The 11,089-nt window shown below is 34.7% G+C and overlaps 1 protein-coding gene and 1 long non-coding RNA gene across 8 annotated transcripts; one reads left to right on the top strand and one right to left on the bottom strand.

Moving 5' to 3' along the window:
• Window positions 1-2,847: 2,847 nt before the first annotated feature.
• LOC140978888 (uncharacterized) lies at window positions 2,848-6,223 on the bottom strand. 6 transcript variants are annotated; one of them, XR_012175657.1, is made up of 4 exons: window positions 6,030-6,223; window positions 5,319-5,514; window positions 4,489-4,590; window positions 2,848-3,747 (listed from the first exon to the last, which is right to left on the bottom strand). It is a non-coding gene; the product is annotated as an uncharacterized lncRNA (long non-coding RNA). The 6 variants fall into 6 exon arrangements; XR_012175656.1 differs by having other exon boundaries at window positions 2,848-4,590; XR_012175653.1 differs by lacking the exon at window positions 5,319-5,514 and having other exon boundaries at window positions 4,489-5,122.
• A 1,945-nt stretch (window positions 6,224-8,168) lies between these two features.
• LOC140978371 (small ribosomal subunit protein RACK1) lies at window positions 8,169-11,089 on the top strand. Of its 2 annotated transcripts, XR_012175564.1 has the most exons (4): window positions 8,169-8,714; window positions 8,989-9,406; window positions 10,457-10,622; window positions 10,766-11,089. XR_012175564.1 is itself a non-coding variant. In XM_073443337.1 (3 exons), exons 1-3 carry the CDS (start codon window positions 8,245-8,247, stop codon window positions 10,556-10,558), a joined length of 990 nt encoding a protein of 329 aa, XP_073299438.1. In that variant the 5' UTR covers window positions 8,170-8,244; the 3' UTR covers window positions 10,559-10,717. The 2 variants fall into 2 exon arrangements, 1 of the variants encoding a protein (XP_073299438.1); XM_073443337.1 differs by lacking the exon at window positions 10,766-11,089 and having other exon boundaries at window positions 8,170-8,714; window positions 10,457-10,717.

The raw sequence follows: 11,089 nt of genomic DNA, 5'->3' as shown, positions 1-11,089 counted from the left end.
AGACGTTGATTGTATTTTATGTAATATATATATATCCGATTTTTAACACAGCTCACCGACTCTCGCTTCCGCCCTAAAAATTATCTAATTCTATTCAATAGATTTGTCACTGTGAGATAACACAGAAATAACTTATACTGCATTATTGGATGAACACTTGGGATAATGTCCGACCCGTATGTGTTGGATATGGTTAGTGATAGATATCTCGCAATGAAAAGAAAAGAAACGGCTGGGCAAGTTGGCTCTGTGTGAACTTGAAAACCAGATCCAGCACTGGAAGTCTTCTTTAAAATAATTTTAAAAAAAAATTTGAAAATAATTTATTCGAAGTCTTGGATGCACCAAGCGCAGTAGAATATTGACATTGTCGATCAAATTAAAGTTTAAAACTAAAAAATATTGTAATGATGAGAGTGTATTCTAAATAATGGAATAAGTGGAAGCTAATAAATGCTCGAGAGTTCTATCCTCTTCTTAACATTTTCCAGACGAATATGTGGTATAAAATTTGTCCAATCTGATTTCTTTAACTAACGTGATTTGCATAATATTGCGTTTGTCCGAAGATTTACTAAGTGTACATCAAAATATGATAACGGCTGCGAGCTCCGTCGTCTGATAAAAAACTCATATTGAATAGCAAGTAAAATTCAAATATACTTATCGATACGATAATATTTTTTTCCTATTATTAATTCCAAAATCATCGTTGCTTCGTTTTTAACAATCCCTTTTTTTAATGATTCAAAAATTTCAAAAAATAGAAATTCCATGTATTTCACCATACATAAATTTATTCTTTTTTACTAAGAATAAAGTTTTAAAAAAGTATCATTTTACGAATAATTTCTTACAATATATAAATAGATAGTGTTTGACTCAATATTATTTTCAAAGATTTATTACTAAAATTATTCCTTATTATATATTTTTTTAAAAAAATCAAAATAAATATTTATCAATCTTCTCCTAGGGTTACCCACAAGGGTAGCTAAGCTGTCTATAAATTGTTACGGGGGCAATTGTTGTTGGTAGGATTTCTTTCATCTGCAGAAGCCAATAGCTTTTGTATATCTCAAGTCACATAAGCTACTATCTCTTGCTTCCATATCCATCACCTAGATCTGGAAATCAGCTTGTTGATTTCTTGTTCATGACTGCGATTAATTTTAGTTCCGTCCCTTGATTTTTTAAATCTTTTTTCTTCAGTATATCGGTCGTCTTGTGTTCCATATTTCCTGAAAATCTTCAGTAACAGGAGTTTTTTTACCCCACCTGTTTCCAAGATTCCATGTCCAGTTTTCTTGGAAGATTATTACTAGAGTGAAAGCGTGGAGCTCCTTGAAGTCCAAAAGAGGATATTAGTGGGAAGATTAAGCTGCTGATCTATGGATCCCTCAGCCCTATCCATGCCTAGATTTTAATTGGATGGATTTGTGGTTTGCATAGATCAGGAGCTTGAATTAACCCAGTACTTAGACCTTCTTTGGATTGAAGGGAGCTCTACACTTTTGCCTTATAATTAATTTAGTCAACCCTTAATTTTCTGTCATGTTTTGAACTTACTTTCTTGAATAACAGATTCATCTATTATTACCCGTGATCTCGACATATTCATTGTTAAGATTGTGTTTTTTCTGTTGATAAATAATTTAAATTTATTGGGTAAGTCGTATGTTTTCCATATATCAACAAAAAGATTCATTTTTATTGCGCACTTCTACCTCCAACTGTATTCTCTGCATGGAAATTCCTTTAAATCTGTGAATCTACCTCTAGATTTAATTTGCCATTTTTGGTTTCTGGGGGAAGTCATCGACGCTGGTAAACGATCTTTATTTAATAACCCATTTTGGAGGTATATTATTTACTTAGTATTTATATATATTTTTATTGTTTCACTCTTGGGGTTTTGTTCTTATCTTTGCAGGGATTATCATTGGAAATAATCATGCTGTAATGGATGGGACGGGGCCGAAATATATTGTTAATTTATCAGTACCCTGGAAATTCTTCGTTGATATATATGTCGTTAATTTCAGTTCATATTGTATGTGTATTCATACATGTTCTTTTTAAATAAAGATTCACTAATTTATATCAATTTATGCTTTATACTACAATTTTAATTATGAAAAAAATTATAATTTTAATCATTTAAGCTTTCCGTTTTTTATTTTAATTTTGTAACTTGTGCTAATTCGATTTTTTTGTTTTCTTATTTTTCCATCGGATACTGTTAAATCTATCTAATATTATTTATTTAGATCTGATATTCACGACTTTTATAACAAAAATAAATATATATCATATACATTAAAATCTATTTAATTAAAAATAAAATAAAACGATAAGTTTTGGCTTCTCAATTTTAATTATATTCTCATTATTTGTCATTATAATTTTTTTTTGTAAAAACTTGTGAAACATATCTCTTATTTGAGTCATCTATGAAAAATTATTGTTTTTTATGTTAAGAGTATTATTTTTTGTTGTGAATATCATAGACTTACTCAAATTTTTTTTATCTATATTAATAATTCAAGCAGCTTAAATGATAATCAATAAATTTATTAAAATATGAAAGAATTAATATATTTTTTTTATCTATTAAGCATATGAATAAAATAGTTATTTTAGGCTAATGATGCACTATTTTAATAATAATAAAACTGTAAAAAAGGAGGAAATTCATAAAAATTTTGTGCTAAATATAATATATAATTTCGGTGAATTATGGTCTCGCTGGCATGAATTGTCTAAAATGTAATTATTGAAGTCTCTCATATACAGTAACAGGACTCTGACTGTATATTATTGGTAATTCTAAAATATCATTAAAAAACAAAGAATATTTGTAAAGAAATCGTTGCTCCCAAGAACAATTAAATTCATTTTCAACGATAGGTTTCCATAGGGTTCTAGTCTACTCTCAGATCCGATCGTTTTCTTTGTAACAATTTTTAGAGCCTCAGTTTTCCATATCTTGTTTATCATTCATGAATATTCACTTGTGTAAAATAAACAATAATTCCAGTTTTTTTCCCCGAAAAGTTGATCTGAAGTTAATAAATTTTGGCATCATTCCCCAAACAAGGACTTTTGTATTGCCCTGGTCCCTTGGTGTCATTTCGTATAATTCCCAGCCAATCGTCACAGTGATTCTACACTATCACGTGGGCGTACTCGAGTACAACAGGGTGAAGAATAGTTCTACCTCTGGTATGGTTCGAACATTTTGGATGTACTTACTCCTATTTGATTCTTGAAGAAGCAGCTAACTCAGCCGAGCAATTCTTGGGAGAAGTTTGGGGAGTGGCATCCCAGAAACTAAATCACTACCTCCGAATTCAGAAATTAGATCTTCCAACAGCAATGCTTGCAACGAAATGTCAACAATATTTTTCAAATTCAGCACTGTACAAAGAGAGATCATAACAAAATAGACAGGGTTATGCGTTTCAAGAATAACTTGTTCGAATGAGGTGTCACAAGTTTTGAATAGGTAGCATCTAACCATACCTTGACACAACCGCACGCGTCTCTGCCATGAGTAGTAATTCATATTTGGTAGCAAGAGCAATATTGGAGTCACTGGTGCTGGAGGATGCAGCAAGTTTATAAGCTCCAGCATCATCAGGCATCACGAGGTGATGAGAGCTCCCCTTGCTCAACAAAGTGTCGAGTATTTGAATAATTAATTCATGAAAAGACTAAGGATTGAAGAAATCCTTCAATTGTGTTCTGCAAAATTGAAGATAGTAAGAAGTTACACAAGGTTTTAAACAAGGTGCACCAACGGCGGTTGCACAAGAGCCAAATTCTATGGAACAAAACAAGGAATAGGATCAAGTAAAAACAATTTCCACTGACAGTGCAAGAAAAGTAGAATGTAAATTCATGAATTTAATCTCCTTAACTCAACTAATCAAGTTGGAAAGCCCTAGGAAGCTACTGGAGTGTATCAAGGACCCGAGCCTGGTGATCACTGATCATCCATCAATGTCAGGTTGAGTTGCCTTAGTTTGGATAAAACTTTCAAAGTAAGGTCTCCACTTGTCTAAAGTAAATTAACCACATCAGCGGTGCATTTTCAAGGCACACGTATCTGATTAGATCGTTTACCAAATAATTTACTCCAAGAGAATATAAGTTACATTCTACACTGGATAAATTAGCGGTATTTTCCGATGAAATCCACGATGATAGTGCTTTCGCTAGTTGATTTTATTGAAAATCAAATAAAATTTGAATAGATGGCTGTACTTATGAAAAAATTCAAAGAATTCTCACATAGATATATAGCCATCAAACATATATCAAAATTATATCTTTTAACAAAAATGTCGAGTTTAATTGGGGAAATATTCAAGAATTTCCACAACTTCGTCACTGAGAACATTACACAATAAGCACAGAGGCCCATCACCAAGATACAAATGCTTGAATTTGTTTGTCAAAATTAAGGACTTCAGATGCTGCTACCTCTGTGTTTGATACAAGGACACGAAGGCCATAATTAGAAAGGTGATCAGCACAGGCCAAAAACTGCTGCTCGTCATTTCTGTCAATTACCTCAGCTTCATCCTGGAACACAGAAATGAAATAACTTTCAGATACATATTTGAATATCAGGATGAATAAGAACCACAAATTTATCCTTAGGCGTTTTCTACAGCAAGCTTGCTTCTCCAAATCAAAGATCGTTACTAAATAAACTTTGCAAAAAGTCCCAGCTACGCTTGATGTCGAGAAATTTAACTGGTTCAATATAATCACGCAGGGCATAAAGTTGTCCTAAATTCTCCAAGTCCAAAAGTATTCTACTGGTCTAAAGAAGTCATATCACGAAAAGAAACTGCAAAGGACAAACTGTGGGTAATAAAGCACAAAGTATTCAGGGTTAGTCGAGGATAAAACCAAGGCCGTGAAAAGGAAATTTTGTTATTGAAAAAAGAGGAAGAACAATCCTGCTTAATTCAACAAAGCATTTTCACCTACTCAGGTATTGGCTACAAGTTACGAGTTCAGTTCCAATAACTCCTCAATATGTTCATCTTTGCTACAGGTAACACCATCAGATGTCACAAACCAATAAGCTTCCAATTTAAACTTTGATCTAAATACAAACAAAGACATAAAGAAGGAATAGAGGAAATGTTAAATGCAGCTTTGCTCCATTCACGCAAAATTTAAGCTACTAAACTAGATAGCCTAATATTAGACTGCATTTACTCACATATTAGGTGCACGACCTTAAAAGTTTACCACGATCAAAACACCAGATAAATAAATTAAGGACGATATAGACCGACCACAATCAAACTCTTTATCATAATCCTTTCCTTTTAGTGTTGATCAATTCGCTTTATCACCGGCCCCAAGTACTGGCCGGTATTTGTAACTTTCTTATCTCTCTTGCACACGAAATAGGAACACTGGCGCCGTGCGGCACAGAAGGTTTTGGGGAGCCAACGCGATGGAATTCGTGAGTGTCACTTGCATCAATATCTGAGAATATCCAAGTTAAATATCGAAAATGTCATCTTCAAGAAAATTAAATAAGTGACTTTTTACGCTACTTTATCCTTTCTATCATATGTTTTTTTAATTATGCGTCTATCTTACTATTAAAAATTAAATTTTGAATAATATCACGTCGGATGTACTCAAATAATATCATTTTATTGATATGTAATATTTTTCAGATTTACACAATACATACATCAAAATGTAATTTTTCAGATTCACAAAACAAGGTTGAGCGAGAAACCATAAATCTTCAAACAAGAAATCATGGAATCTTGCTCGAATGTTACATGATTTCTTGTAGGGAGAAATCTCAATTCAATGTTAGATTTCATGTTGGTTCACAAGATTCATTCGTATAATGATCATCTCATCTTGTTATTTCTTATTTGGGCTTAAAAAAGCCATCATTTGGCCAACACAAGATTTCACAAAATGAAAGTGGCTCACTAGCCTAATTTACCAAAAAAAAAATTTGAGAATACAAGCTGACCTACCTAGTTTCTTGAATTCTTTGTGATGCAGATCGCTTGGATAGAAGGATTCTTAATATCTTGAAAAATTCCTTTGTTGAATGTAGATCTCCCATATATTTCGAAAAATTTCCTTAGGAAGTTTTGATTTCCCCGACCCTGGACTCAGCGATCTTCCATGTATTGTTGATTCACTGGCCTTGAGCCAATGATCTCCCATCGTAATCTTGAATTTTCTAGCTCGCATGGTGGACACAAATTATCTATTAATATCTATATTTGTCCTACCACTTTTTTTTTATTTGATGAAATTTCCCCCCAAATATTTGTCTATCATCATCACCATTCCGCCCAATAACTTTTTTTAGCAAACTTGGTCATTCCCTCTAATTTTGTACATTTTTGCTCACTTTTTTTGTAATGCTACTCATGACTTCCTGTTTGATGGGGTATACAAAATATGAGAGGAGAACAAGAAGAAAACAAAGAAATGGCTTTGTAGAGGCAAGTGTTGAACACTTTCTCCTTAAGAAGAATTTGCCCTCACAATGTGCTTGAGTTTTGTGGCAATCTTCTCCCAAGATACAACTACAACTCTTGAATAATGAGCACTCAAATATTCAAGTTCTTTCACAAGGAAATGAAGGAACTCTCTCTTTTTGAAGAAAGGAAGAAGAAGATATGCAAAATGATGTATGTATGTTTTGATTTTTAATAATCATGTATTTAATGATTTTCATGTGAAAAGACATGAGCTTTAATTCATAAGGGTGTCCCTTGGCCATTGTAACTGACCACAATCATCAAACAATGCCAAGGAAATGAAAAAATACAAGAAAAATCGAAGGGACACGAAAACAGCACGACGAGCGCTCTCGGCAGCGCTCGGCAGGCGCGCGCGCCTGCTGCTGCCCTCGGCAGGCTCGGGCGCGCGGCTGCGCGCAGAACCGTGCGCAGCCGCGCGCCAGTCACTGTTCACGAAATTTTTTTTTTTTGGTCCCCTACATGTTCTGACTACTCGTTTGAGTTTCTTTCAACATATGATGAACTCGTTTCGAGTTTAATTCAGAATCATCGAACTTAATATTCGTTCATTAAGCTTCGTTTTTCTTTTCGAATTTTTTCAATCAAACACATTGATTTATTTGCTTAATTTTCATTCATTAAGCATCAAAATTTTCCAACACTTCCTCCATACATTTCATGACACTTGACATAATCAAATCAATTTTCTTGAGTTTTTTCTTATAATCAAAGTACGAGGAAATACGATAAACTGAGAGTTCTTTAGGGATCTCGTTGAAATGCCTATTTAAATACATGTTTATCTCTCTCTGTTTCACTATGTGATGGATGAATCTCTCAGATAATCCTCATTTTTAGAGCCTTGTCTCAATCCTTCATGTAAATCCTATGTTTCTTTTTTATGAAACATAATAATACTGAGCTGAAAAAATCAGAAACTATATACTCTCAAATATCAAAATTATATTGAATACATTATTCTATTGTAATTTTCATCTAAATTTTCTCATTTGTTTGTAAAAGAGACTTGAGGATTTTACATTTCATTTATAAAAATGTAATCATATAGACCTCTACGTTCTCAATAATTTATTTGTGTACTCCACTTACGTATTGAATTCCCCCAATAATATTCGAAATCTTACTTCCATAATTTATTGCCTAAAGTTGTATGAGAAATCCATGTTTTATCGTGTGAAATATGATAATATGAATCTGGAAACTTAGCATACATTATTATTCAGAGAAATTTGGGGGAAATTTTTTTTTGATATAATAAGTTTTTGGAAAAATAATAATTTATAAGACAAATATTTTTTTTCGCTTAATTGATTTGTGCGGTTGTTTAAAAAATATAATGTAAAAAGAAAAGAAAAAAGACCCGTCAATAAAAGGGGAAGTTGGTGAAAAATCCCCAATCAAAACATTTCTTTGGGTTCACTCCCTACCCACAAAATTGTGGTACTATGTCATATAAATTGTGGTACACTTCATGTAGAAATGTGGTACACTTCATGTGAAAATGTGGTACTAAAAAAGTATCCAGGGACTGAACACAAAAAAAAATGACGGCTGGGGACTGAAGGCCAATTTCCCGTCAATAAAAACCCTAATTCCCCAGCCCCTATTTATACGCCACAATCCTCAATTGGCCCCCCCGAAGCCCTAACTTGCACACTCACTCCGCTGCGCAGAAACCCTCGAATCAAGAATCATGGCGCAAGAGCAACTAATACTTCGGGGCACAATGCGCTCCCACACTGACTGGGTGACCGCCATAGCCACCCCCATTGACAACTCTGACATGATCGTCTCTTCCTCCCGTGACAAATCCCTCATTCTCTGGTCCCTCACCAAGGAGGACAAAAACTATGGAGTTCCCCGCCGCCGCCTCACTGGACACGGGCACTTCGTTCAGGACGTTGTCCTGTCATCCGACGGCCAGTTCGCTCTTTCTGGTTCTTGGGATGGTGAGCTCCGTCTGTGGGATCTACAGTCTGGCGGCACAGCTCGCCGCTTTGTGGGCCACACTAAAGACGTGTTGTCTGTTGCTTTCTCGATCGATAACAGGCAGATCATGTCAGCCTCTAGGGACAAGACGATTAAGCTGTGGAATACGCTTGGCGAATGCAAGTATACGATTCAGGATCAGGACGCTCATTCCGATTGGGTTTCTTGTGTGAGGTATATCTAGATATCTCGTTTTTCTTATTAATGTTGTATGTTCTATTTTTTTATGGGTTTTCCGAAGGCTTTTCATTTCATAGGTAGTTATTACCAATCAGATAATTGATCAAATTGAATGTTAGGTTACAACAAGACTTGTAAATCTAACTTCTCTGCAAACATTCGGCGAGCCATGATTGAAGCTGACACAATTCTCGTAATTATAAATTTGGAAGACTTCAAAATAGCCAGTTGACAAGCATATGTTTTGATTTGTTTTGTTTTTTTCAAGGTTTTCTCCAAATGCCCTGCAGCCAATGATTGTTTCAGGCTCGTGGGATCGGACGGTTAAGATTTGGAATTTGGCTAATTGTAAGCTGAGGTCTACGTTGACTGGCCATTCAGGATACGTGAACACCGTGGCAGTGTCTCCTGATGGGAGTTTGTGCGCTAGTGGTGGGAAAGATGGGATTATTTTACTTTGGGATTTGGCTGAGGGAAAGAAGCTTTATTCTTTGGATGCTGGTTCAGTTATTCATGCTCTGTGCTTCAGCCCAAATAGGTATTGGCTGTGTGCTGCCACAGAGTCTAGTATCAAAATTTGGGATTTGGAAAGCAAGAGCGTTGTGGTAGATCTTAAGGTTGATTTGAAGCAAGAGAGCGAGATGGCTGCTGAGGAAACAACTCAGTCTGTTGCATGTAAAAACAAGGTGCAGTTGCTTAATAAAGTAGTTTCTTCCTTACTCTTTCACGCATGTTGTTTTTAATTTGGTGTTCTGGCTCTTTAATTGCACTCTAACTTCTTGACCTTTTACTGTGTGTTACAATGGTTTCAACTCTCATGTAAACTTTGAACTTTTATTTGTTTGTTGTAGATCTAGTCTTTTGTTATTGTTGTTTCTTGTTGATCACCATGGGATGCGCCTGGCTAATAAATTTGAATCCGTGGTATGTGTCTTGTATCAATGTGTCTCTGTTGTAACTAGGCATTTGTATGATTTTCATATGAAATATGTAGGCTAAGGATGCCATTTGTATTCCATAAATTTTTTTATTAAAATATTTGTAACCCAAAATTTATATATTAGTTTTACCCCTTTCAACTCTATTCCCAGCTTTGCTACCTCTGTGCTCACTAATTATTCAGTTCTATTAACTTTATCAATGTCAGTAATTATCATGCCTCATTCATTTCAAACATGTAGATACTATGCCGCCTCTGGAAATTAACTGGAACTATTCTCCTTTGCTGATGTAATGCAAATTTTATGTTAAATTAAATCCCCCAATTCCAATTTTCCGCTGCAGATTTTTACCGGATTGAGACCATTCCGAGTTAGTATGTGTAGTCATTCATAGATTGATAATTAAATACATGGTTTTCTATAAGAAGTAGTTGCCTTTACTTGCTTTATGAGATCCCTTCAACTTTTGTGCATATAATGATGTTTATCGTATATTTAATGTCATGTTAGTTCCTAGTAAAATTTTGTTGTTATAACATGCCACCGAGAGCTGCTCAATTCTCTTTTGGCTGATTGTTTGCCATGTGTATACACGATGGTTTGAACATGATTTGAGTTATTTCCTTCTGGTCTGGGTGTTGCAATGGATAATAGTTGTCGCTGCGACTCTTGTTCCTTTGCATAGTAATGTAACAACGAAGAAATAATTTGAGAAACTTGTGAACACTTGCCTTGGATTATATTTATGTTAGCATTTGTCGTATCATAGCTGACTCTTTGAATTGCTTGATGTAGATCAATTACTGCACCTGCCTTAGCTGGAGTGCTGATGGAAGCACCCTTTTCAGTGGTTACACAGACGGTGTTATTCGAGTTTGGGGCATTGGTCGCTACTAGAAATGCAATTTTAGAGCAGCTGCCAATTATTTTTTTTTGTTGTTTCAGTGGACCTTAAGTTGCGGTATTAAATTAAAACTTGAAATGCTGGATGTTTGAATTCTATTTCCATGGTTTGATATCCATGCTTTTTGATTATGAATAATTTGTTTAAGATTACGTGTATTTTTTACCGACATTTGATCCAAGTTATCTTGTGTAACGAAGGATCAGTGGAATCTAATCAGTTTTGCTGGGTACTGAGGTTTTTCTGCTTGTGACGTCACCCATGATTCACGTTGTCTTATTTTCGAAACTCCATATGCAGTGGCTGACCCAGGAAATGGGAGAGGCGAAATTTGCGGGATATATTATTACAAGAAGACTTGAATTAAAGTCAAATCCCTGTGTGACACAATTTGACACATATACTCTCGCCTACTCGCATAAAGCGCATATGCAATTAATTCCCTTCATCTTCATTAACGTCTCTTTTCTTCATCTTACCAAGCTGGATATCTCTCAGCTCCAAATCACCCAAAAAAAATGAAA

The sequence above is a fragment of the Primulina huaijiensis genome, chromosome 6 (assembly GCF_012295235.1).
Source record: "Primulina huaijiensis isolate GDHJ02 chromosome 6, ASM1229523v2, whole genome shotgun sequence".
NCBI lineage: Eukaryota > Viridiplantae > Streptophyta > Magnoliopsida > Lamiales > Gesneriaceae > Primulina > Primulina huaijiensis.
This window is presented reverse-complemented; position numbering and strand designations above follow the sequence as displayed.